Source organism: Antennarius striatus, chromosome 13 (assembly GCF_040054535.1).
Source record: "Antennarius striatus isolate MH-2024 chromosome 13, ASM4005453v1, whole genome shotgun sequence".
Taxonomy (NCBI): Eukaryota; Metazoa; Chordata; class Actinopteri; order Lophiiformes; family Antennariidae; genus Antennarius; species Antennarius striatus.
Genome location: NC_090788.1, coordinates 16,515,282 through 16,542,133, shown reverse-complemented (window position 1 = coordinate 16,542,133; position 26,852 = coordinate 16,515,282). Strand labels below are relative to the sequence as shown.

Below are 26,852 nucleotides of genomic sequence, written 5' to 3'. Positions count from 1 at the left end.
ACGACCATCACGAGTGTGTCAGTGCTTTAACATGTTGGCGTAAAACCAAACAAGCGTGTGGACAGAATCACATCAGGTTGTTTTCATTAGCAGTCAGCAATCTATTGGGTTCAGTGATGTATCCAGTTACTGTTGGACATGATTCCCAAAGTATAATATCTTTAAGTCACGTCTGAGATGTTGTTCTTCCTTGTCAGATAGCATAATCTGCTCTGGAATAGTTTCATTTGGATTCACAGAATAGAAATTCTTTAAGTCCTTTGAAATAAATTGTAAGTTTGTGTGTCAGATCTGGACGTCTGACGGTTCAGCATTCAGGAGCCCCCCTGTTTTCAGTAGCGGTAGGGCAGCATGCCCCACCTTCCCCAAATAGCGAGATAAGGGCATAGCAGGTCCGCTGAGGGAGCAACAACAACCCCATGCTGCCGCTTCATCTGGGCCAGTGGGACAAGGAGGGGGAGGCGGTGGAGGGGGAAGAGAGGAGGACGGGGCAGAACTGTGGGTTAAGACTGCATCATGGGAATGGCGGAGATTTGGAGATGGGTGTTTGTATGGAGAATGGGGTAAAAGGGGGAGATAGCTCCAAGAGGGGATAGGTTGTGTGTTTGTGTCAGACTGTGGGAGCAGGTTGTGTTCAGAGGCCACAGTCGGGAGCACGCTAGATGTAAGAGGGGGTACCAGGCGCTTGCTGTTATGTGAATGTAGCAGCGGTGAACTGTATGGTGAATGTCCTCTGAAAGACAGATAAAAGTTCTCTTCGAGATGACTCCTCCTTGGCTCTTGTGTGAGCGGCAGTGTTCGTTCTGGTGTGTCTGAGCAGCTGTGTGATGAGAACAAGTCTGGAGGTTTGGGTATATCAAGACAAGAAGCATCAGAATTTACATCGAATGAAGATGTGGAGAGCAGGAGAAGGTTTGGGTTGTGGTCTAAACGTGGTTCTGGTTTTGGTGTTGGAAGAGGCTGTAGGCGGGGATCTGTCTGGAGCTGTGGAGCCGCGGCAACAAACACACAGGGGGTGGCAGGGGCCAAGTGTGTGGGTGGATGACATCGTCTGTCAGTGCAGGCTGAGATGGTAGTGAGGGATGAACAGATGGCTTTGGAAGAGTCAATGGCTGAAGTATTGGGGGAGGTAAAGGTGGGGACGGAGGGGGCAGGGGGCTCCTCAGCTCCTGTCAGAGGCTGGTCCCGGAGGCGCTGGAATCGGGGAGGTAAGTTGTGACAACCCGATAACCCTGAGCGCGGCGAATCATGTCGCGAATCTCTCCGTTGAGCTCCAGCAGCTTTGAGCAGATCAGGCTGAGGTCCTGACGGGAACCAACCAGAGCGATGGTGCCCGTCTGGCCCAGCGTCTGGTGGCGAAAGTAAACATTGAGCAGCGTTTGGACCTCGCTCTCTGAACTCCCACCAAACACACTGTTGGGCCACTGCCTCCTGAAAAACACATGAAGTTGTAAGAGGTCAGTAAAAACGGTGCTGAGTTCGTACGGAGCTGCTGCTTATCTGACCTGTCGAACATAACACATATCCTGAATGCTGGAAAGTTCACGGACATAAACACAACCACATTTAGGTACAGTTAGTATCACTGGTCTATCTAGCATAGCATTTAAAGACAGGCTTATCTCTGACCTGAACTCCTGGATGTAGCGCACAGCTTTGGTGAACTCGTGGTTCTTAAGGCACTCCAGGATGGCCTGCACCGCCGACTCTGACGTGGGGAAGCTGGGCACAACCATGGCCGACATCAGGGTGGCATGTGTGTGAGTATGGGCCAAGTGTTTGTGTTCAAGTTCACTGGCCACAGCCGCCTCTGCTGCCTGCAGGCTGGTCTTCAGATTAGACAGCTCTCGAGACATGTTCAGCAACTACGAGACGGGCAGAGAAACAGATGCTTGTTGAATGAGCTCTTCAGTTATCACAGACGAAACACTTGATTTGGTTCAACATTCAAGATTTCCTTTGGAAGCCTGCAGGGGTCAAAGTGTTTTAAACAAGCATATTTACATTGGAGCACTTTCATAATGTGTCTTGTACTCTGCAATGTTGCATGACTGTCGATTCATTATTCACATTTTTGTTTTGAGATGTTTTTATCCGACAAAGTTAGAGTTCTGCATGTTTTCATTTTTAAACATACATTTGCTGTCGCGATTGCTAGTGTTTTCATCAAAGTTTGTTAGCTAGCGGCCAGAATATTTCAAAAAGAGATCCACATCAAGGACTAAAAGTGCTGGACAGAAATACACTTTCATAGAAGTGATCTACCAGTGGGCAGGTTTAGATTAATTGTATACTGTAAACTCTTCAGTGAATAACTTGGTCACAACTCTTAAAAACTAAATGTTATGGATCTTTTAAAAAAATTCACATCTCAGTTGTAAAAAAATTATCTTTTTATGCTCTGCATTCAGGCAGAAAAATGTCACTACATGCATTCAAAGGGAACTGGATGCAGCGGCATCTGTCTGCACACATGTTGCTTGACTCATGCAGCACCTGGTTGATCCCTGATGTGTATTTTTCTCTCATTGTAAATTGTAGTTTGTGTATTTTATGTCAGTGAACTCTGTCAATCCATGCTGCTGCCTGTTTTGGTTACGATGCTCTTGTAAAAGAAAAAAAAAATCAGACTTCTTTTCCAGTTTTGATAACAATGATGAGCCATCAGAGTTACTGATACACCTCAATTTCTATGTTCAGAGTGTAATCGATGTTTTTATGAACTATGCATGAGCTCACCTCAGGCACAGAGCTGATGGCATGAACTTGTCCAATGAGTGAGCAGTAGGACTGGAACAGTAAGAGAAGCTGGAAATGGAGCTTGTAGAGTCTCTGACAAAGCTCCAATTGCTAGAAAACAAAAAATTAACATGGTCAAGATCATTACTTTGAGAATAGACAAAGGCAAACATAGATATTCTCAAAAGTGCACACCACATGCAAAGGAATACAACAAACAATAGCAGCTAGTTGACTGCCTCGTGTAAAGTAAACCAGGCAATTTATTTAAGAGAAATTTAAGGCAGTGAGGCAGAGAAAGTTGTAAAAGAACTTACTGCAAGAGATTCCATTTGCTAGACAGCGAGAGAGCATGTTAGAGCATCAGAAGTGAGAGGAAGACAAAGAATCAATCAAACACATGCACAGAATAGTAAAATCCACACAACACAAGCTACCAAGAATTAGTCAGCAGTGACTAAAAAAAATCCGTCAATTTTCTGATTTAGTATTTGAATAATGAATAAAGTAACTTAAAGAAACCACACAAATCAAAGACGAGCAAAGAGAACAGAAACGCAAAGCACAGAAGAAAAAGTCAGCTGTATGTTTAATGTGATTTCCTCCAGATATCAGAATGTGACAGGAAATAACTTGGTGATGTACCTTCTCCTCTGAGTCTCCGGGCTGGCAGGTGACCACACTGTCACCAGGGCACCTGGGAAACGTGTCCTTACAGTTTCTAAGCCACTGTAACAAATAAAAGGAAGGGCCGGTTGACATATATTTTGTTTATTTGTGAGTCCTGACAGAAATATAAACCTATTTACCGGTGATTTATGAATGAACTTATGGAAGTTGAGTTACCGATGTAGCGGCGTCCTCTCTGGTGTTGTAAGTATCCAGATACTCCTGCAGCTCCAACGCACTGAACTTCATCTTTTCAAGTAGACCATAGGACATGACCTGGAAACAGCAGCAAGAAAAGAGGAAGGAGGTGGAAATGAGTTTGGTATTTTAAACGTGAAAGAAAAATCTTTCTGGTTGATCCAATACACACAACGTACACAAGTAGTCAAGTACTTAAACAATATTCACCGTATCAGCGTCAATGTAGATTGTGGGACAATCTGAGCATGTGGTTAGCATCTGTGAGGACCTGAGGAACTTTGACCCGATGCCCCTTAAGCCCTCTCCAAGGTAACTGGCAACGTCAGTTGTCAGGAGGCAGAATTTACCCTGGATGTTCTGGAAAGGAAAGACATTTGAGAGATTTTTCCAGTGTTGAACAGGCATCCATGTAATCCCTGAAGGATATTATAAATTCACTATTTCCACTAATCCTTCCAAAGATTTACCTTAAAGAGAGATGAGAAGACTTGAAAGGTGTGGACGGCACAGGACCCGTCTGAGTCAGTTACAAGCTGGTTGATGTGGCAACGCCATGCCTCCTCGGCATCATCGCAGACCGTGGGCTGGAAAGCCGCCAAGATGGCAGAGAAAAATGGAGAGGGGGGAGGAGGAAAACCAAGATCCTCCAAATCATCAACATCATCACGTAAACTAGATTTAAGAAAGAAATGGAGAACAGAAGAAAAAAAGTTTTAAGTCAAAATCAAAACCTGAAAACCTGTTTTAATTTCAGACAATGTCAAAATTATTCCGGAAAACTGAAAAAAACAAAAACAAAATCCTAATACGTATATCACTAGAGCTATCAGCAGATGGCATATCCTCAAGGCTCTGCAAAATTATTGATAAGAGCATGAAACAGAGCAAATATTGTAGGGGTTTTGCCAGGTGCTTTGTTACCTGTTTAGTGAAATTAGTAAAAAAGTTCATACTGTTTTTAAAATCTTTAATACATTTCTGTCTGTAGCATTCACCTGGGCAGGTAGTTGGGGTCCAGAAAGTCCAAGGGAGGTTGGTAGTAGTCTGGGTTCAGGCTGTGTTCCAGATTGCGTAGCTGATCCTGAGGTTGCCCTGGCAATTCTAGAGTAAAGCTTTCTCCGCAGTCCGAGCCGTGAGGGAGCTCACCGGTGCTCAGTGACAGCTCGTCATCTTGTGCTTGCGTGTCCTCATCGTCACCACAAACCCTTCCCTGAGGAGACGAAGACTTAACATTTCTCAGAGGATAACAGGCATGACTAAAATTACACATGTACACCCAAGTGTGTATGATTTATTCTTTACATGTAGGCCGCTGTGATCATCGTTGAGTCCTCTTTGGCCCTGGGGAGGGGCACTGATTGATTGTGGGTCGGCAGACATATCGTAGGAAGTAGACAGAGAATCGGTGTGATTGGTTTCCTCTGATGGAGAAGGGTTTGTCTGAAAGAGGAAGGTACACAGAGATTTTATATAACTTTAATTGGTTTATTCCGTGAAATTGGTTCAACACGTTATGACAGTTACTGATCTAGTTAAGGCCACGCACAAGCTGAGAGTGAGAGAGACTCTGACTGGTTGAAGATTCCTCTTCTTCGGACGACTCGTCTGAATCGTGGGGATCCTCATGACCCAGACTGGGGGTGCTACCAGAGTGCTGGCTCTCCTCCAAAAGCTCACCCAACTCTGTGCTATCCAGAGATCGCCGCCGCACACCCCAATTAAAGTTATCGACAGTCTCACCCTAGATGAAACACACACACACACACACACACATATACAGATTGGAAGATAGAAGTGGAGGTAATGGAAGCTGCAAATTTATACAAGCAATTTTTACTTTCAAGGTAATGAACAGTCGCTGTTTAAGAGCACAAGATGCAAAATGAACTGTTATTCATGGCATGGGAATATGCTTGAAGGCTGTTTGCATTCAATATGATAATCTTGATCCCATAAAGACATGACAACAGCATTTTATGTATAATGACAAAGCAGTATTGTCAGAAATGTAATTCTGCAACCAAGCCGTGAGAGCACAATGAAGCACAATCATCCCTTGTTCTTTTCCAGAGAGAACCAAAGGCGCCAGCAACACCACAGTGAGTAGAGAAGCTAATGAAAGTGCTCAGTATGAGAAGCCTTACCTGGAGCTCCTGGGCAGCGAGGGGAAGAGAGAGAGACACATTCAGTTAGACGGAGAGAGAGACAAGGATGAGGGACAGAAAATACAACTCAAATATTTCTCTTCCTGTTACAGGAAGACATGAATGTCCACACATTAAAAGCACAAGGGGTGAGAAGAGATAGACATATTTCATTGTTCACTAAAGGTGGGTAAAATACAGTTAAACATGAATCCCACCTCTCCGTCCTCCAGCTCCACGTCAAGGAAGTCAAAGTCTCGGAAAACCCTGAACTGCTGCTCACTGGCGGTGTCGTCCAGCGTGTCCTCCCTGGTCCCACCCTCTTCTGATGACACGCCGCTCTCACGCACCTCCATCATGTCCAAGTCACCACACGATGAGAAGATGACCTGACAGGAAGAAAGAAAAGAGGTGATTACAGGTGATTATTCTTCACGAAAGATGAGCGAAAACTTTCTAAGGCTTTGCTTCTCCGAACACAGCAGACTACAGACGAGCAGCGACAACAGATGAGGAGCAGCTTACAGATGGATTCTTCGTGAGTCCAACTTCTTGTCCACAAAGAGACAAAACATTCACCAGCTTTTCCCTGGTTCTTTTCTGTATGCAGGAGAAAGAAATGAAAAACTAACTGTAAAGAGGGAAATACACATGAACACGTCTATCCAAGATCCTGTCAGTCTGCACATGTTAAACTGCTTGATAAGATTAAATAAACAATAAATCAGATAAGTACCCCTGTGAATTTAGCCTAAAATACTTTAAACACTTGCATAAATTTTAAGCCTTGTTTAATAGGAGATTATTAACTATGATATGCACCTGTACAGAAATATATCACTGAAACAAATACATTGTAAGATTTAACTACCTGAGAAGATTGTGGTCGTCTCCAGCTGACGGGTACCAGGATGGTGTTGGAGTTGGATCCGGAGGAGGTGGAGGATGTACTGCGGGTTACAGCCATGGCTCTGGCCTTCCCCTCTCTACCACCTGAACCCTGAAGCTCATCAAACCGACGTCCAATAACCGGAGTCTGTCAGGGAAACATAGACGCAGTGAGAAGAAGTAGACAATGGATTCTTTCCCCGATTAGTTAAATTAGCTGCTTATTAACCTCAGAGATGTCAAAGGTGAAGTCCAGTGTTTTTCCAGGTAAAGCCTTAGCTGAACCGTCCCACACCCTGCTGACTTCAAGGTTGGAAAGATCACCCTGCGAGTGGCCGTACACCGGATGGACCAGACTGGCAGAGCGTGATACCACCAGCTTCAGGATGTTTAAAGCATCTTTCCAATGTACAGTCTACAAAATCATTAACAGAGTATACTGAAACACTGTCCATAGTTTATATAATACAGCAACACATGGAATAGTCATGAAAAAAGTGTTTGGTTTTTAACACAAAGTACCACAGGACACTAACCTGGACGAATTTCTCAATGGTCTTTGTGACATCAGCATTAAACTGTTTGACTTGTACAGCAGTCAGGTCCATGTGGCTGAGCAGACAGTAGATGATCTGGAGGAGAGACTGTTGCATGCTGGGGAGGCCCTTATCCAGCAACTAAGAGGAGGGGAGAGACCTGTGGTGAGTTATAATGCATGCAAATACAAGACTGATTTTTATTTCAGTGGATGTGTGGCCAATGTAACACTAGACTGCAGGTGATTGGATTATCAATCACAAACTGGAAGAATTGCATAAAAAATCAACATGAACTGAGAAAAGTAACACTCACTTATTGCACTCTCTTCAATTCTCACCAAAATAAACAACCAACCCTCTTTAAAACCACATTGTATGAAAGATATCATGTAGAGCTAGATGTAAATGTGTGTGATGCACATTTATTAGCACTTACTTCAGCCATATAGGTGACCATGTTGAGTGTAATGTCAGAAAAAGCCTCATGGAGGTAGCGGCAGACCACACTGACCCAGGAGAAAGGGTCCCGTGTGTAGGATCGGGTTTTATAAAGTGTCATCACATGAGCCAGATGCGACAACTTTGTGTGCTTCTCCTCCAAACACACCTAACACAGAGAAAGAAAGCCATAATTTTACCAGCATTCCTTTATCGCTTCATTTCACACATTTTTTTTTCGTTAGAAAAATCAATGTAATTACAGTTATCTAGTCAAGGAGGAATTTAGAGAACGTTCAGCTTCATAGCTGCATCCGGCGTACACAAACATATAAACACACACCCAAAAAGCACTACAGTATATTCACACCATAACACATAACTGCTGTTTCCTTATAAAGACATAAACATAGATGCTGATATGATAGCATGATCTCCTCTTGTGAGGGTGGGAGCAAGTTTCTATAAAACTATAGCACTTTCTTTGTTCTGGCTTCTTCAAAGGATGTCCTGTCAGAAGAAACCCAGCACTGAAATACTTTGTGTAAATGTCACATATCAACTCAACCAATTCAATGTTCTGAGAGATATTTCTCCCAGCGCAGTCATTCTTCATAACGCAGTCTACAGCATGAAAGTTCCAGGAAATCAAAATCACAACAGACAATCATTCTTTATAAAAGCCTTATGTGAACTAAAGAAAAAAAAAATTCAACTATCAGACTCAAGTGAAGAACAGGACATTAGTTCTACTCATTACCTGAGCAATCCTCTCAGCACTCTCCTTACAAAACTGATTAGGGTGGCCAAAGTGCTGCACCAGGTGAGGCAGTAGACAGAGCACATTCAGAGGGAAACCTACACACAGAGAAGAGGGTGAACTTTCAAAATCACCTTGTAAAAACACAAACTGCAGACTTTTTCAAGTTACTGAGTAAATCTAAATGATACAAGATGAAAATACCAACCTATAGACTGTGAACTGTCGACAACAGGCACGCGGGAGACTGGTGTAAGTTGGCAAAAGAGCTGTAGGGTGAGGTCAGATGTAGCTTGGGAGGTAAAACCCTTCAATAAAAGCTGTTGGATTCCAGAGAATCCACTCCACCTCAGCTGAGCCTGCAGCTTCTCCAGGCGTTCGCGATTCTCTGCTCTGTCTAAGGGCACCTGGGAAATAAGGGTGGCTGTTAGTTGAAGTGAAGATGGACAATGGTTTCATCATATTGTAGTGTGAAATACATTGTGATGGCCAGAGGCATTTGTACTTTTTTACAGCCAGTTGTTTGTACTTCTACACAGTACCGACACCTGAGTATCTACTTATAGCCGTTGGACAGCAAACTTTAATTTGAATTACGAATCAAATAAAACCATTTCATTTAAAAGCCTTTAAACAAGAGTATTAGATTCTTAGGATGGATCAGATGGCACATCAGACTATATGGATTTCCTTAAGGAATAGTCAACTTCATCTACCTTTGACAGCAACTTGTGAACAAGACGAAGTGACATCTGATATTCAAACTCAAAATCGGACTCCATGAGCGACACTGCAACCCAAAAGACTGTAGCCAGTATCGATGAGGGATGAGAAACATGGGCGGGATCTGATAGAACACTGGGATCAATGCGATTGGTTGACGATGTGCAGGATCCAGGGGTCCTTCCTGTTCGGGTGAGGCCGTGACTATTGCAGGCCTGTAAGTAGAAAATCAGATTTGAATGATAAGTATGCACTCTGATCAAAAAGTCAGCCCGAACAAGAATCTTCATTCCTTGCCTGTATGCGGTCCAGAGTTGCACTCCGAGGAGGATCACTCAACTGGTGGCCGCACTCACCAAACTTCTTGGGGACGGAGTAGGAGCGCTGGTGACGCTGTGAAGACAGACCAACAAATCCTGGGCCAGGAAAGTTCAACTGACCTGTGCTTTTTCGGTTCAATACTTTGTCACAAGTGACAAAGTCTGGAGAGGATGAACTGTGAACAAAACACAGTAAAGATCATCTTAAAATGCATGCCCCTGTATCAGGATCACTAAGAAAAGGAGATGAGTTTAAACATAACAAAAGGTTGACTGAACTTTAACACATTAAAAACAGAGGTCTACCTTGTTAAAGCAGCCATAAGGTCGCTGTTTTTCAGACATTCTGCGAGATTCACTACCACTGATTCCAGGGTTAACAGCACCTCCATCACATAACCCTGAAACACACACGCTGTTTACTAAACAGTCACAAAAATTGAAATTCAACATGTCCTGTATTCTCATTTGTTAATTAAATTGGGTATTGAATGCTTTCAGGGTGTTCTTTCTAAATTCTCGTACTGTCCTACCTGCACCTCGTCTCCATGTTCTCCCACCACCTCAACGAGACGAGAAACCAGGTCAGCGACAGCATGGTTGTTGATGGGCTGCTTGAGGGCTCTGAAAATCTGGAAAGAGCGCCCGGCGTAGTGGCGTGAGGAGCTGCACAGAGCTGTCTGTAAAGCCACATCGCTCAGCTGGTGCTCCAGGTGAAAGTCTGTGTGAACAGAACAAACATACAGATACACACAGGCGTTGTAGATATTAGTTATTACTTCTAGTAAGTTACACAACTGATGAGAAGATTAGCAGCCTCTATTCAGCTTGTGCTGTTTCCTGTTTCCTCAGGGCAGAACACAGAGAAGAGCATTAAGTATGTTACCTGGAAATAAATTACCCATGAGATAAGAAGTAAGCCATTCTTTTTATTTGTTGGTATAAAATATTTCTCACCTGACTTAGACTCCTTGAAAACAGAGATGACGTGGCGTAGGAAGTTGGAGAGCTGTTCCGAACTTTTAGAGTTGGGGTTCTTTGGTGTGATGTCCTCATGCACCCACAGTGGTCCAAACGCTCTGAGCAATGACAACACAGTACTCCAGGCACTGTTTACCCACCACCAATAGCACCACATACAAGTTACACCAGCACTTGAGAATTCCACACTCATATGGAAGAGCTTTGCAAACACACCTGCTTGAACGTTTCAGTGCCAAAGTACAGCAGAGCTGCTTCTACAGTGTGCGTACCTGGTGGAGAGGAACTCTATGAGTTTGTTTGTTTTTTCATCGGTTTCGTTGGGTGCATCTTCAAGGTCCTCCAGGTCATCAGGTGTCACAAGGGGCAAATGTCCCACACTGCCTGCAGTGCTGCCACCACCTAGACTGGCAGAGGAGGAATTGGAGGTGGAGCTGAGGCCAGAGTCCACCACTGGAGATGTCTGCCACTCTCGCAGGAAATCAGGTGCATCTAAAGGAACATGGTGATTGAATAAACAAAATTAATGAAGCTATTGATAGTAGTCTAGCAGCACTTATCATTCATGATATGCACATGCTTTCATTTAATCTCTGAAAATGTATTTTTTTACTTACGTGATTGCTGGTACTCGGCGTGGTAGCTGGATTTGATGGTGAGAGTCTTGTTGTCACTGATCTCTCTCGTCAGCATCAGAACAGAAGCAATTACCTGTAAACATAAAAAGGTCGGATCTTCAGTGGCAATTAAAATTCATCAGAAGTCCTGCAGGTGGGTGTAAGAATTTGCTTTTGACAAAGTGACAGGCTGTTGCTCCTATGTACATACAGTATATTACAATAAGTTAACATGATTTATGATGGTAAGTACAGTACTAGGATGTAACTCAGACCTGGAAGTTGTTGTTGCAGGAGAGCGCAATGAGGAGGTGGAGAAGGAGTCGCTTGCTGTGTTCATAGACCTCCGGTCTATAGTGATCCAGACCTGGTCAAAGAAATACACATCCAGTTAATAAAAAGATATAAATAAATCGATCCTTTAAAAACAACAACAACGTAAAGATTATGTACACAAAGAACACAGACTTGGTGTATAAAATGTGCTGTAGACACATTTACACACAAACATGTGCAGAAACAGTAAAATCATTGAGTGCCTAGGTTACATTTTATTCTGCTTCTTCGTTAGCTCGTCTTGTTGCTAACATTAACGGCATGTCTGCATTGCAGTACATTACTTTGTACATAGTTATGAAGCTTTGCTAAGAAAATATTGGTGCCCATTTGAACAAGGGCTCATTGTCCTTCTTTGGTTAGCAACTCCAGACAAGGATCTTGTATCTCCTGTTCTCCTGTGTAGTATGAATATTACAGATAAAGTATTTCTCCTTTTACAACTTCCTGTGCTCAGTCACACAGAAATAAAATAAAGAGCGTGAACTTGAGGTTAAGTATGTTGAACATGCATGCATAATAATACGTTTCTACACAGCTGACTGTGTTGGTATGTGTCCACGTGGGACATAATGCATTCTTGTTGGGAAATGAGTTTGTGTCCCTGACATAAAAAATGATCAATCCTTGGTATCTGAGATAAAACTTCACGCTGTCACACACTGTTCCAGCAACGGAAAATACCTAAAGTTTTTTGTGTGTTTGTGTTGGTGTGCAGACGCCCAGCTATCACTCAGTGAATAATGATTTTTGTATCTCATTTTCTTCAAGTTCCTTTGAGTCAAGCTTAATGTTCCAATGATGGGAGACAAGATGAGACAGGCCGGAGAGCATCTCTGAGTTCATTTCAGTTATTCAACCAGTGAAGGCAGTTTTTCACATCATGATAAAACTCTTTAGTTTTGCATTTTAACCAAAGGCTCAAGGCACGTCTACAGAGAGGAAGACTGACCGAAGTTGTGTTCTGTTATGAGCATATGAGTGTTGTGTTCGCCTACCCAAGAAGAGGGCGTGAAGTAGCAGGGGAAGGTGCAAAGCCCAGTCCTCCCTCACACTGTGGTCCACCACCATTTCAGTCATAAAGATCACTGCAATGTTACACCTGAGAACCACCAGACACACAAAAATCTAATGAGCACATAAAAAATCAGCAATGCATGATAGGCTGTGAGGTTATGGACAAGAAAGAGACAGATAAGGAATCACGTTTTTTGGCACTTAAAAAAAGACACATCAACGTAGCTACACCATAACGTTCTGCCAGTGAGGTAACTGATTAATTTGATGACATTTTTAAGTCTATATGAAAAATGAAAAAAGTTTAAATCAACTCAATTCCTTACAAAGCTTAAGAAGAACATGAATCATTGTGGAAAAACTGAATTGTGGGACTTTTTTCAGAGGAGTGCATCTGTCATTGAGGTTACATCTTCTTATAGAATCCTAGATTCTGTGTATGTATTATGCTGCTGCTGGAGTGCATGTTAGATATGATGACAAACTACAGACATAGAAAGCGTGTCTGCCTAGAAATAAAGCCCACTGATTTATCGACGTGATCTGCTTTCTTGTAATGTATTCTATATGCATACATCATAAATCTAACCTGATTTTCATTTTCAGTGATGATTTTCCTGGCGTCTGGAGGATAGGAAATGATAAATGGGTGCAATTCCTCCTAATATTCATTCACCACATATTGGAGACAGACCAGGATGGCTGGGTTTCATTTTGTGCAGCAGATTATGTATCAGATCATCTGTAAGTATGTGGAAAGAATTCCTTTCTTTGCTGACTCTGCTGAAGTGTTACTGATACCAGCATCACCCTCTTCTGAGTAACTCTTCTGTGAGTGCCTTTTTTGTGTCAAAGTAGATCACTTTGTGTGTGTGTGTGTGTGCAGTGTGTGTCCATGTTTGCTTGAGCGTACCTGTGCAGTGGTCCTCTTGGTGTGATGGTTTCTGGAAGGTAATCAACCAGAGGAGCCCAGCAGCCTCCGTTAATGGGCATGGGTAACGGTTGAGGATGGTTGGTCTCTAAAACGCCCAACAGCCAACCAGCATATGGTGGGAGTGGGTCAGCTGGAAAAATAAATCAAGTTGTTAATAAAACTATGCTTGAAACATGTAGAATGTCCAATACAGACTTCTTAATGATACCGGTAAACATACAGACCACATACAGGTCTGTAACAGCAGTGAAGAGTTTCTCACATTGTGATAAAAAGTTTATGTGAATAATTTCACACACAATCAGAATCCAAAGCATGAGTTAACTCATATTTGTGGTGTTTCAGTAACAAAAGATGAGCAGGTATTTTACTACAACCCATACCGGAACTACTAAAATGTAACATACAGGTAGTCCTCAACTTACAAACATTCAGTTTATGAATATTTGCAGATATGAACAAATGCATACAGCCATTTCTGTCTATTTTCCTGCAGTTGATCTTTCTGTCACAACAAATGTTGAGGACTATCTGTATTTTATTGTTTACAAATATTAAATTTCATTTGTAATTAACATTTCATTCATAATTAACATTTTCTGCTTCAAAGTCAAAGTCAAAGTCAGCTGTATTGTCAAGTGTACCATATATGCATGACATACAGCACAGATGAGATTGCAGTTCTCTCTGACCCACGGTAAACAGGCAGTACAACACAGGCTGTACAACACAGGCAGTACAACACAGGCTGTACAACACAGGCTGTACAACACAGGCTGTACAACACAGGCTGTACAACACAGGCTGTACAACACAGGCTGTACAACACAGGCTGTACAACACAGGCTGTACAACACAGGCAGTACAACACAGGCTGTACAACACAGGCTGTACAACACAGGCTGTACAACACAGGCTGTACAACACAGGCTGTACAACACAGGCAGGACATCAGACAGTACAGCACAAAGTATGAGACGAAACACAAGTGATGGTAAACTTCTGTGTGCTTCTGTGTGTTTTTACACTTGTTCTCAAAAGAACCAAGACAACGTACTCTTTTCATCCTCATAGGAGCCTCCGGAGCTGTTGCTATAGCGAGACTCCAGTCTGTTGTGAGCCCTGGCCCTGCTGAAATAATAACATTCAAAGTGACATTCAGAATGTGTGGTTTTGTGCCACAACTGAAAGGCTTTAAACACATCATTTTAACACTATTAATGTGAAGCGGCATAATTCAGACATATTTCACTAATCTTCCTTCACAAGGCTCTTAGAGGACTGAGACTGAATGAAACAGCCTCAATAAGACAGCATATCTACTATTATTCAATACAACTATGTATTAATTCTGTTAGGTCTTACCGATCCTCACTCTCTCTGACCAGCTTGGACTCATCTGTGTCTGGCAGGTTCTCCTGACCAGCTACAACAGTGTTACTGCTTGACGTGGTCCCTGCACATCAGATATATCGAAGCAAAGCTTTAGAAACACAGCAATAGCAAACATAATGCATTCGATTTTAAGAGAAATGTCTCCCCTCACCTGTCTGTGAGGTGGAAGCTTTGTTGCTGGCAGCAAAGCGGTAGAAGGGAGGGTTGTCACAGTGCAACACCACAGGGTTGACAGGGTCTGTCTGCTGCAGCTCAAACAGGAGCTCTTCCATAGTCTGGATGGTGTTGTTCCGACAAAGGTAAATCACAACCTTCTTGATCTGAAACAGAAATAGAATAAACTTGTCACATCATCGTCACTACACTCTGAAAATTGACTTTCAACAAAGGTAACTAAATAAATTTGACTGTGGCTTTATGTTTTTATGACTTAAAATTTGCATGCAGTGCATTGACGTCAAGACAATCCTCACATAAGAAAGCAGGGTGGTGTCGCTGCTGACTCCACACAGGCTGATGAGAAACTGCAGGGTGATGCGTAAGTTGTTGCTCCACCTCTCATTGGACACTAAAGCATTCCAGGCATTCTCGATCTCTGGGCCAGGAACCTCATCCCCATACTAATGATGTAAAGAAACAACATGCAGTTAAAAGACAGGACAATCCATTTGAAAAGGTAAAATAAATTCATGAGCACAACTTCCTACCTTAGCGGTCATGAACATGAGGTTGTTGAGCACTAGTGAAGTCGCCTGCAGGGATCCCCAGCCATTGCCTCTCAGAGTGGGGGTCAGACCCACACCCTGCCCCTGACTGTGAGGTTCTTCCTCTGGTGTGCAAGGGCTTGAAGCAGGAGGTAAGAGTCCTGTATCCACTAGTTCAATGTTACTCAGCCAGGGCAGCAGATAGGACAGCATAATCTGTCTGCCGTTGGGGTGTGTGGTTGGAAAACGCTGACTCACCTCTACACAAGCAAAAAATGTCAGAGGAATCAATGTTACAAGAGCCCTGAGGACGCTGAGTATCGTTTTATCATTCAAAAACTGATACATGATAGTGTCAGGACAGTAGGGTAGGGAGTGTTTTTTTTACATTTGCAATTAGGTTGTATTGTTCCCCCCAAATCAATCGAATTAGAATCTAGTCTCAGTCCTGTTTCATAGATTTTGCAATAAAGTACTTCAGTGTTTTCACTCAGAGAGATGTACCTGAGAAAAGAGGCAGCGTGAGCTCTGGGTACATGCTGGCCAGCTGGATGGACAGCTGAGGCAGGTTGACGCTGTACAGTGGAGGGAGGGGTCCGTGAGTTCCATACAGAATGTTACCAGGCTTCTGCTCCACCATCCGCTTAGAGTAGGCACACAGTTTAGTCTCCAGCACCTGCAAACAAATGATGTATCTTTTACAGCCCACATGCATTTCTAAGTTTTCCCTGGGGTGCAATGATAAATACCAAACACAAAAAAATATGTTGTTCTTTTCTATGTCCTGGACGTGCCTGCATCAGCTGCATGGAGATCTCGTATATTTCCCTGCTGGTGTCCGAGGCTTTGAACAAAACCAAATTGAGCAAAGTCACGAGGTCACATGGGTAATTCCTGGAGGAAAGGAGATATGGTCTTTAGTAGATGTTCGCAATTGACATGAAACCAGTGAATGTTTACAAATGTGGACACCAATTGAATTATAGTTTAACAGTTAAACACAATGAACACATAGATGTAGTGACAACTAAACAGCAGCTCGGCCTGTCACAATTTTTTATGAGTTTCAGATGTTCAGAGATTACTTTGACTTGCTTTTAAATTGCTTTTTTATTATTGGTAATATAAAAAAGAAATTGTATGCTTCATAGGAATCACTATATAACGAATGCTTCTTTAGTAATTAATGAAAATATTGTAATAGTTAATTAGAATAATTAGTTAATGAATAAAAAAAATAAGAATAGTTTTCCCTGGAGCTGATAGATCCTCTGCTTATAGATAAAACAGAATTCTAACACACCTGTCACTACCTACCTGTTGCCACAGACTGTGGCTATGGCCTTGAAGCAGCCAGAGGCTAACTGGTAAGATCCAGTGAAGCAGCGGTCCACCGCCCAGTTGAACAGATTGATTTGGTCTGGGTTCAACTCTAAAAGCAGGATGACAACCTCACACCCCAAACGGTGCACCTGTGACAGTTATTATGTAAAGAGACTAGATCAAACATGGCACAAACAGATAGCATTACATTTGATCTGAATGGTCATGCAAGTGCTTAAACTTCTTGATATGTATGTTCTGGACCAGAGCTTATAAAAAAGACAGACATTTAAAATATTCAGAGTATCAACTTAAATGCAATAGTCAATCCTAATATTAACGTACCCGTATGTCATGGCAGGCCAAGATGTTGTCAAGCCATTTGTAGAGATAACCATCAGTGGAGAGACCCACATTATCAAACACTGGGCCGCAACATAGAACTGCTGACATGGCCTGGAGGACAGAGGTCAAGTTGAATGATTATGACAGCTTCTTTAAAAAGGACAAAGAACAAAAACTTATAGAGTAGCAGGGTGTTATATTTCTCACCTTTAGAGCACAATACTGGTAACGAGTGATCTGGTGGTTGCGATCGCTGTAGCGATCGAGAGGAGTAAACATGACGCTGAATGGTCCAGCCCACTGGCTGAAGAGGATGAAGAGATGGTGTCTCAGAGACTGCTGAGGGAATAGAAAGCGCCTGTGGTGGACTGTGACGATGTGAGCCAGATCATGATCAGAAAGAGAGATAGAGAGACAGTCAGGGTCAAATGAGGAGACACTGATCATCTTTCAGCATTTTTTTACTGACTGACATGGAAATGTTGTCTCCTGCTGGAAAACACTGATAAAACAGTTTCTTCTGTATTTACTACCACTACTTGATCAAAGGCTTATGATACATCATGAAAACACAATAAATGTATGTACCAGGAACACACTGGATGAGATTAGCCACCATTCCACTGAAATGGGCTCTGATGTCTTTAAGCACATCCAACTCCTTCTCATTCTCAGCCTCCAAAAGCATTCGGGTAAGATCCACGTACTCCAGGAACAAAGCACCGAGTGCCAGGGAGTCCCGCTCCAGTGCTCCATTGGTGCTGTAGTAGAGTAGACAAGGGAATCTTACTCCTTCACAGAAAATTTTGGAATGTCATTATGAGTAAGACCCTGTGAGAATAAAATAACATATCACAGTAGATTGAATACCTGTCACTGATAACTCCAGCATTGGCCAAAAGTTCAAAGATTCTCAGCAGCTGCAGCCTGAGGAGATCCCTTCTCTCTCTGCGCCGCTTGTTCTGAAAGCACACACAGCTTGTCTGAGAAAAGAAGCTGAATGACGGACTACGATGGATGTTGTGTTTCATTCATTCATTCATTAACAGGTTTCTGTCTAGGATTTTAGTAGCAGCGTCAGTAGAAGTGTCAGTGTTTTGCTCCCATCTATCTCCGTCAGGATCAAAGCTTGTTACCTCAGGCCTACGGTCCAGTGCGTCCTTCATCAGTGGATGGAGTTCTTCAACTAGCTCCCTATAGCAATGCAGAATCAAAGAGGGAAGAGATCAGCTGATCATTTTATTACTTAAAGAGACAGATTGAATCTTCCTTCTTGTGTGGGTGGAGACTGGTCGAAGGGAACGGAATGTTTTTCTAGGTGTCGATCTTGCCAAACACATTAAGTCAACAATTAAGTGGATTTAATTGAATTTTATACTGTTTATATTTTAATTTTATACTGTTTATATTTTTATTTTTATTTTTTTTAGTATATGTACTGTTAATGCTACATGTGTCTGTTAGTGTAGTGTATGTCTTGTGGTATGTTCTGTTTTGTTTTTGTTTTTTCCTGGTGTTTGGCTGAGCAGTGGATATGTGCAATTTCCTCCGGGATTAGTAAAGTATCTCTCTCTCTCTCTCTCTCTCTCTCTCTCTCTCTCTCTCTCTATCTCTCTCTCTCTATCTATCTATCCAAGTCAAATGTCAAAAACCACTTTCGATGATAAATCCTCTTCAAACACAGGAATGACGTTTTGTCTCTTTAACAAGAAAAAGCACACTTTTGGAATTTATTTTTGGGGTAAACAATGGACGATTTAAAAAACATTAAATACCTCTCTTTCATAAGAGAAGCTTCATACTTGAAAAAAATGCCATATATCTCTGTCTCTCAGTGCTCTCGTCTGCATTTCTGAAAAATTTTTTTTTACTTCTGTGAATGCCTTGGAGGCATCTCAGGTATGAGGTGAATGTGAAGAGATACAGGTCTAGCAAGCAGAGGGGAGCAGAAAGACTGTTATTTCGTAAGAGATTAGTGCTAAATATAACCCATCAGCCATTAAACATTGTCACTGCGGTCTATCTGATGCAGTCATGTGTGTTCTGCTTTTATGTGTCGATTCTTTTCTCTTAACAACAGAAGACAACAGTTTAGAGATAGACTATCTGAATTACAACTACCAAGTATTTGACTGGAAAAGTCACAAGTACCTAAAAGTACTTGTGATTTTTTATTGATTGTTTCTGTACCTGAAGACCAGAGCATTTGTGCATCCAAATCCCAGCACCAGAGGCTCTGTGATCTCCAGACTTTCTGCTCTCATCAGTGGGACAAGCTGTTTTAGAAGCCAGGCGACTGAGGGAGTGCCGATCACCTGCGAGACATCACCCAGTACACAAAAATGAACAACCTCAAACTGATCCAAACTTACAGATGACCACCTTAAGTGTTATTACATAATTATTACTAATGAGTCCATGTTGTTTTTTAAAGTTTTAAATGTCAATTTTCCATTTCCTTTTTTTTTTCACTTCTCAAAAATTTGATTCATCATTAAACTGGGCCAATATTCAACAATAATCAATATGAGTTCAAAGAGCTGAGTTATGCAGCTATCATCCATTTCTCCCTCCCTCCCTCCCCCAATCCATCCATCCATTCATCCATCCAAAAATCACAAACATCTCCATAGCTCTGCGACATCCTATAGAAGACCAAACCAAACACCTTGTTGTCGTAGGTGACGCTGCCATCGGGTGTGGTGGCAGTGATCTCGGGTGTAGAAGCTCTGAGGTGGCCGGGAGACATGATGCTCGGTTTAGCCACACCCAGACACAGGATCAGGTAGTTACGCCACAGAGAGATGTAGTTGTCGCTGGAACTTGCTGTGCTCGTCTTCTTAGCGTTCACTGGGCTGTTAAAGAAAGACAAATAGCATGTGGTCCGATTTTTAACTTTCACAGAAATGGACCATTGGTTGTATGTATGAAACGGTCATCTGGGGTTACTATTTCTGATATTTCATAGCAAATATATCCCTAGAATATACACATAACATAACCTATGTGTCTATATGTTCTTTTACTTGGGGTCAACCAGTGGCAGCAACAGTTGTAGCCGTGTGAAAACGTAGGGCCAGGCATATCCAAGGGCCGTGGGGCAGAGTTTGGGCAGGTGCTCCTGCCGCAAGAAAATGTGTAGACAGAGCACCCATGGGTCCTTCATGCATTGGGCAAAGATCCAGACGTGGCTTGGGCTCTTCACATCATAGGAACTGCTAACCAGCCGAGCCGTCCACTCCACCAACCACTGCAGGTCAACATGGTGACTGAGAGGCAAGGTGGACTGAGAGAAGAGAAGGGAGAGAATGTACGAATTTTCAAACCATAGCAATAGAAAATATTTGGAAAATGATGCATAAAAGGTGCTGATTAAGACTAAACATATACACTCACAGAGTCAGAGACAGCCACATGTACAATGCTATCCATTACAGCCGGGCTCAGCTGGTCCAAGATCTCTATCATGGGTTTGTCATCATCCTGGAAGAGAAGACATTTAAACAGATATTTTCAAAAGCTGTAGCATAACTCAGAGAGAACATGTAGACAACTACCACTGCAGTTCTAATCAAACCTCAGCTAGGAGAGACAGACGGCTCTCCTTAAATCATTTGTCTGATACATGTTGCTTTTATTCATGTTTGATCTGCATATTAATGAAGTTGGTCATTTGGTTCCTGTTGTGTTCATTTGGTGAAGCTGTGAGTTTCCTATACTGTACCTCAGCATGTCCCAGGGCAGTGAAGAGGCAGCGGATTTCTCTTAACACACCGACTGCCAGCTTCCTGGTGCTGATCTGACATGAGCAGAGGAGCAGCAGGGCCAAGCCCTCAACTGCGTGGAGCACCGAGCAATGGGGGCTTCGTTCTGGCAGCTTGGGGCTGGACTGAGGGAGGAGGGTAGAAAAGAAGGATGAGTTAATCAAGAGTAACAAATTCTGCTGTCGATCACCTTATTTGACCATTAACTAAACCTGTTGTTCAGTCAGATCATATCAATCAGTATTAAAAGCTTTCATTTTCAGTAAGCCAGGCTTTGTTCAGGGAACTCCCTACTCTTCCGCATGACTGCGTGGAAAGTCTTGAGCAGAGAGAGCTCACCTCCCTCAGCTGATGTGGGTTGTCTTAAGATCAGTGCTAACAACTGACGCACCTGGCACCAAGCTGAGACTGACGTCTGCAGCCTGCCTGAACATGGCTTGACTTATTGCACATATTGACAACTACAACTTCACATTACACTGTGCATACCTCTATTCCACCTCGTGCCTTTCCCTGGAGCTGCAGCGCTAACCTCCACTGTGTAAGTAGCTGCAGGAGCAGCTTTACAGATGCATCCTGAAGACCTTGATGAGTGTCTTGAACCTGAAACAGTTCCAAAATGGTTATTTGTGTCAGGGCTACTGATGCCTCTGTGTCAGAATATGCTTCAATTTAGAAAGGATTCAGCCTTTTGAAACACTTTTGTTGTGTTGTTGAGACGCAGATGATAATTTTGGAAGGGGAAGTAAATCTTTGCCTTTATAGATCTAAACTAAGAAGCCACATAACCAAAGCCAGAGTAATGCTGGATTTGGCTGGGAACTGTTTACATGCACATAAAAAAGACATATACAGTTAATATCTCCAAATATAATGAATGTGTAGTTAATTATGATTAATTACTTAGATATCAATGAATATTCTCATCTGATTTTCTTAACATTTTTTTGCTTTATTTATTATTTATTGTTGTATTATTACAACAATAACTAAGCCAAAGAAACCATACATATTGGGAATATAACATATAGCATATAATGCTTTCCTGCATAGGCAGGTTTCCACCAGTTACCTCTCTCAACAGGAAATGAGTGTAACCAAACAGGACATCCTCCCTCCAGTCTGAGAAATCGAGCAGCAGGCTCTGCAGGGAGTTCTGGGAAATCAGACGGAGCTCATCATCCATGTGGACCGTAAGTCTGAAGGATGGATGACATCATGTGTTGAATTAACAAAATCTCATTGAAGCAATGGAAATCAAACACATAGGCAATGAAAAGGAAAAAGGATCTAACAGAAGAGACTTGTAATTATGTAAAAAATGTCAAATCATTAGAGATAATGCAACAAGATACTGTAGACATGTGTTTTTTATTTATATATATATATATATATATATATATATATATATATATATATATATATATATATATATATATATATATATATATATATATATATATATCCCATATAACCCACCGTGAGAGAAGGTCAATGAGTTCAGGTTTAGACATAGCATCAGGAAGGATTCGAGGGATGGCAGCGACACACGTCCTAAACAGGTCGATTTTAGGCTTTCTTTCACCACTATGAAACATGGAGGAGAACAAAGTGTTAAAAAAGACAAAAACTTTTCTCAAAATACACATATTTTTAGTTTCTGTAAACATGACCTAAAAGTTATTGAAGGTTATAAACCTGATTTATTATAATGTATGATTGGTAGATTAATTTAACATCAGTCAATAAAAATGTAATGCAAAGATGTTCATATTTCTGTCTCTTGATGGGGCTTTAACTCCTGTATCAGTAGCAGAATAACCTTCAGCACTGAAAAGTTTAAAAGCACTTCAGTTGCTGCACATTGTAGTTACACACGTGATCATGTCTTCAGGTTCTTTGTTGAGCATCTGGACGCTGGTGAGCATCATACAACGACCTACTTCCTTGTCCAAGTGTCTCAGGATATTGTCAAGAGCCTTTCGCACCTGGGAGTAGTACAAGGACATGCCTGTGCAGAAAACACAGAATATGAAGCTAAAGATTGCAATCAAAAGCTACATACAGATGCATACAGCCAAACACAGACCTATTAGTTTAGCTTCCTCTTCAGTCAGTGTCTTGCTGAGATAAGTTTTTTTCTTCTTCAAAGAGTTCCCAGAGGGTAGCGTGGCTCCTGTATTGGGCATAGGAGGCTCTCCATCCTTCTGTTGTAGAGCATCTGCAATCACCAGGAATGCCCGCAAGCCTATGTTCATACGCTGGAACACAGACAGACCAGAGTGTGACAATCAGGAGCAAAGACAAACGTATGGTGGGAGTTTCTTTGTTTTATGTTTCATGTGGGCCTGCTAATCATCTAGGTTATTAAAAGACTGGAAGTAAAAGTTAGAGGACAGTGAATAATACCACACTTAAGCTCCTTTGGTGAGTCTATGGAGAAGATGGCCTAGATTGACATTAACCTTAAAACTATTGTTCAGTGAAAAAGAGCCCCACAATTATCTATCATGTTAACTTATGCTTCAGTTGCGATTAGGCAGTCTGGATATGCACAGACAAAAAGAACGTTACAGAGAGATATACTGACTGAGTGCCCATCATTTCACATACTCTACTATTTTTCCCATCATTTTTATGTAAGGGTGATGAAAGCTAGAGGCTCTGTATAAATATGTCAGTGTCAGGTTCTGCTGTCTTTACCTCTGGGTTGAGGCTGAAGGCTTTGGTCGGCTTCCCGACACTCAGCAGGTCAAATATGATCTCCTTCATGGCAAAATCCAGTCTCTCCTGAACAGAAAGCAGACAGACAGGTGTTACAGGACATCCAGGAGATGGGAGACAGGTAGGACTGTAGTTACTATTACTACTCTTATTACTACCATTACTATTATAACTACTAATAATAATACAGTGGTATCTCTACTTACGAATGTCTCGACATACAAAATTTCTACTCAACAGGAGAATATTGACTCTAGTTACGAAAGACATTTTGAGTTACGAAATGTAAAAATACAGCATGGGCTGCAACTCGGAGCTCCCAAAGGTTCCTGAATGCAACATTCTTATAGCTGCTCTGCCACTGGCTATTACTTAGCATCTTCCTGGCATCCCATTGGCTAAGAGGGACCTCTGCGTGTAGCTACATAGGTGCCTATGCAGCGTCCTCATCATTCGGCCCTCGAACCATGAGGTGTTCTGATAGTTTTACGTAAATATATGAACTTTTCGAGTATTCGCTATGGACCCCAAGAAAGTGACGGAGAAAAGAGGAAAAGAAGAGACGAAGAAAGGTGTTTTTTTGTTCATACAAACAAAGCAATAGATCATAGAAAAGCATGAAAAAGGGATGCGTTTGGTTGATCTCGCCAAAGAATATGGCCGTAATGCATCTACGATCGCCACGTTATTTAAAAAAATGGAAGTGTAAGGAGTTTAAGGCATTGCGTGGGTGGTTAGAGAAGTTCAAAAGGAGGACTGAAATTCTCTCTTTTGTTCGGCATCGAGCGCATGAACCAAAGAGGGAAAAAAACGAGGACAGCACTTAAAAGGTAAATGACCAGCATTTCCTTCTTTACTCTATTCTTTGTTTTTTACATTATGCACAACTCTCATTTACTGTGTAATAATCTAATTGTAACATGTATTTGTAACATGTTTTGATGCATTTTTATTTTTTATAAACATTTTGGGGGGCTTGGAACGGATTAGGGCATTTATATGGAAAACGCGTCTCTACTTACGAAATTTTCTACTTACAAAATTTCTTCCAGAACCAATTAATTTCGTAGGTAGAGGTACCACTGTACTACTAATTCTACTGCTATACTTCTGATAACACTACTACTGCTCCTGCTGTGATTGTATGTATGTACACTGTATATCACCAACAACACACAGATAGGACACTTTACTTCTCTATGTTGGGATGTAATCGCTGACAGAAGAACAAAATAAGGGATGAAAATACAATACACCTCTGTCAACTAAGACTGGGTGAGCATTAAAATATGACTTCATATGGTAGAAAAGACACATACTAACCTGTGCAATAAACTGGATGATCTTGACAAAAATATTAAGGGGCATGTCTCTGGGAACAACGCTCCGACTCCCTTTGGGGAACAAGGTGGAGGTGATGGACGTCAGACGACTGGGAAAGGGAGACGGACAGAAAGAACAGAAATCATTATCATGATGCTCTTTTTAACAATAATGAATCACAAAAAGACATGATTTCCAAACTAAAAAACAAAATGCACATTACGGGAAAAGTTAGTAACTGAAATTATGATTTTAGTTTTAAAGAAAACTCAACAGAAGAACTATAACTTTACTGTTCTTGTTGTTTTGATGGTAATTATAACAGAGAGTTGTTATAAGTTATTATACAGAAAATTGGCATTTTAATGTTAAAAATCGGAATATTTTGAAATAACACATCTGTTGTCACTCATGAAATACAAACATTTGTGGCTGTTACCTCTGAGTTCCAGTGTTGCTCTCACACTTTATTCGGATCATGTAGACCCACAGCAGGCGGTACAAGGACTCCAGAGCCACACGGGCCATTTTGGGGTCTCTGTTCTGCATTCATACATTCACAAAAGATTTTTAGCATTTATTCAGGTAGTCAACAAATTCTCCTAACAAAACTGCCAAACCAGGGTTCCCCCCTCTAAAGCCAACAAGTCAGGAAGAAATTGGTTTCTACCCTCTAAGGGCATTTATCAAATCCCTCCCTTATCTCACTGTTCCAAAAATACTGCTTTCTCATTAACTGTGTAATTATGCATTAGACTTGCGCAAATATTTTTTGAGGCCCAAACAATCACTAAACTACGGTATTTTTATCAAGGTGACACACTTGATTTAGATGTTAGAAGGCATTAAGTTGTGCCTGTGCAGAGGCTTGTTGTTGTTTGAAAAATTTTCACAAAGCATTGTCACCCTAGTTCCCTGAGGGTAGAAGTACAAGACTTACACACTTTAAAAGCATGAATCCAAACATACCATAGCTAGTCATTTAAATAAGTAAATTCCTCATGCTATAGTGATTTTTGAAGATCGTAGACATGAAGGCTAACCTTGAGGTTCGACAGGCAGTTGTTCAGGAAAATGTGCCAGCGGCTGAGGAAGAACTGCTTCTGGCTTACGCACAGCAGGCAGGTCACCAGAGGATACAGAGCCTGGTATGAGGAGAGATGGCAAATGAGACATGGAATATATAATGTAAAGGTTTTGGAGAAGGGTTATACCATAACTATACAATTTATTAATCTGAATCTGAATTTGGACATATGATAATTTAACTAAGCGAGCAAAAATAATTGAAATATGTCAGTTAACATTTTTTGCAGTTATGTTGTTGTCTCTCAATCTAAGCCTTTGTCTTGAAATATTAGGTTAATGTAACGTGAGATTGTTCTCACGAGAAAGATACTGAACTTATTCATTGGTTTCAAATATCAACAAATCTTTTCCCTCAATGTCAGAACACCATTAACACAAGAAATGTATGAACAACAACAGCACACATTCATGCAATAGAGTGATGTATGAAAATTCAAACTTATTTCTAAGTGTCTATTTTGTCGAGTTGTCTGGTCTAGACACAAATATCTGCAGAAATGAATGCTCCATTGATGACCACTGTTCAGGCACACCCTTTTTGTCCAATCTATTGTTTGTTAGTGTGCATTCCTGTGCTCTGTTCCATTGCAAAAACATGAAAACATGCTGTATATGTGCAGAGAGGTGTGTCAACTGAATTGCTTTAGAGAATTTAGAGAATCTATTGACAGAAATTTGCATGACACTTGACTGACGTGTCTGCAGTCATTTTTTCTCCGTCAGAGCATGATGCATATGAATAGCACAAGCAGCACACCACCGGCAGTCAGCAAAATCCACAACAGCCTGATGCTTTTTTTAATTTCAAGCATCTAAAACAGGGCAATATTCTAGATAAAACTCAAGAGAGACACGAAAAAGCACTGCTGTGCTGTGCAA

General features: G+C 41.6%; 1 protein-coding gene across 8 annotated transcripts in view; it reads right to left on the bottom strand.

Annotated features, from left to right (window-relative positions):
- Positions 1–1,169: 1,169 nt before the first annotated feature.
- The window catches only part of fryb (furry homolog b (Drosophila)), a 40,438-nt gene continuing 14,755 nt past the window's right edge, over positions 1,170–26,852 (bottom strand). For 2 of the 8 annotated variants that reach the window (XM_068330738.1, XM_068330743.1), the window contains exons 11-66: positions 25,928–26,029; positions 25,324–25,427; positions 24,885–24,993; positions 23,541–23,627; positions 22,927–23,098; positions 22,716–22,848; positions 22,317–22,424; positions 21,910–22,036; positions 21,327–21,440; positions 20,798–20,962; positions 20,470–20,556; positions 20,100–20,359; positions 19,742–19,928; positions 19,264–19,388; positions 18,210–18,267; positions 17,944–18,035; positions 17,662–17,834; positions 17,281–17,441; positions 17,074–17,184; positions 16,723–16,877; positions 16,200–16,299; positions 15,910–16,081; positions 15,409–15,665; positions 15,175–15,321; positions 14,853–15,021; positions 14,672–14,762; positions 14,364–14,437; positions 13,286–13,436; positions 12,354–12,457; positions 11,295–11,386; positions 11,020–11,113; positions 10,675–10,894; positions 10,379–10,530; positions 9,955–10,142; positions 9,728–9,822; positions 9,399–9,597; positions 9,095–9,316; positions 8,587–8,785; positions 8,379–8,476; positions 7,617–7,787; positions 7,178–7,318; positions 6,871–7,056; positions 6,625–6,789; positions 6,279–6,353; positions 5,972–6,142; positions 5,156–5,350; positions 4,912–5,049; positions 4,605–4,819; positions 4,077–4,281; positions 3,817–3,966; positions 3,586–3,684; positions 3,385–3,468; positions 3,057–3,074; positions 2,740–2,850; positions 1,630–1,865; positions 1,170–1,431 (exon numbers count right to left, since the gene is read on the bottom strand). In XM_068330738.1, the coding sequence (XP_068186839.1) occupies positions 1,173–1,431; positions 1,630–1,865; positions 2,740–2,850; positions 3,057–3,074; positions 3,385–3,468; positions 3,586–3,684; positions 3,817–3,966; positions 4,077–4,281; positions 4,605–4,819; positions 4,912–5,049; positions 5,156–5,350; positions 5,972–6,142; positions 6,279–6,353; positions 6,625–6,789; positions 6,871–7,056; positions 7,178–7,318; positions 7,617–7,787; positions 8,379–8,476; positions 8,587–8,785; positions 9,095–9,316; positions 9,399–9,597; positions 9,728–9,822; positions 9,955–10,142; positions 10,379–10,530; positions 10,675–10,894; positions 11,020–11,113; positions 11,295–11,386; positions 12,354–12,457; positions 13,286–13,436; positions 14,364–14,437; positions 14,672–14,762; positions 14,853–15,021; positions 15,175–15,321; positions 15,409–15,665; positions 15,910–16,081; positions 16,200–16,299; positions 16,723–16,877; positions 17,074–17,184; positions 17,281–17,441; positions 17,662–17,834; positions 17,944–18,035; positions 18,210–18,267; positions 19,264–19,388; positions 19,742–19,928; positions 20,100–20,359; positions 20,470–20,556; positions 20,798–20,962; positions 21,327–21,440; positions 21,910–22,036; positions 22,317–22,424; positions 22,716–22,848; positions 22,927–23,098; positions 23,541–23,627; positions 24,885–24,993; positions 25,324–25,427; positions 25,928–26,029 (8,073 nt within the window). In that variant the 3' untranslated portion in view covers positions 1,170–1,172. Of the gene's footprint in view, positions 1,432–1,629; positions 1,866–2,739; positions 2,851–3,056; positions 3,075–3,384; positions 3,469–3,585; positions 3,685–3,816; positions 3,967–4,076; positions 4,282–4,604; positions 4,820–4,911; positions 5,050–5,155; positions 5,763–5,971; positions 6,143–6,278; positions 6,354–6,624; positions 6,790–6,870; positions 7,057–7,177; positions 7,319–7,616; positions 7,788–8,378; positions 8,477–8,586; positions 8,786–9,094; positions 9,317–9,398; positions 9,598–9,727; positions 9,823–9,954; positions 10,143–10,378; positions 10,531–10,674; positions 10,895–11,019; positions 11,114–11,294; positions 11,387–12,353; positions 12,458–13,285; positions 13,437–14,363; positions 14,438–14,671; positions 14,763–14,852; positions 15,022–15,174; positions 15,322–15,408; positions 15,666–15,909; positions 16,082–16,199; positions 16,300–16,722; positions 16,878–17,073; positions 17,185–17,280; positions 17,442–17,661; positions 17,835–17,943; positions 18,036–18,209; positions 18,268–19,263; positions 19,389–19,741; positions 19,929–20,099; positions 20,360–20,469; positions 20,557–20,797; positions 20,963–21,326; positions 21,441–21,909; positions 22,037–22,316; positions 22,425–22,715; positions 22,849–22,926; positions 23,099–23,540; positions 23,628–24,884; positions 24,994–25,323; positions 25,428–25,927; positions 26,030–26,852 lie in introns of those variants that run through there. The other 6 variants (XM_068330739.1, XM_068330742.1, XM_068330741.1 and 3 more) reach the window with 6 other exon arrangements.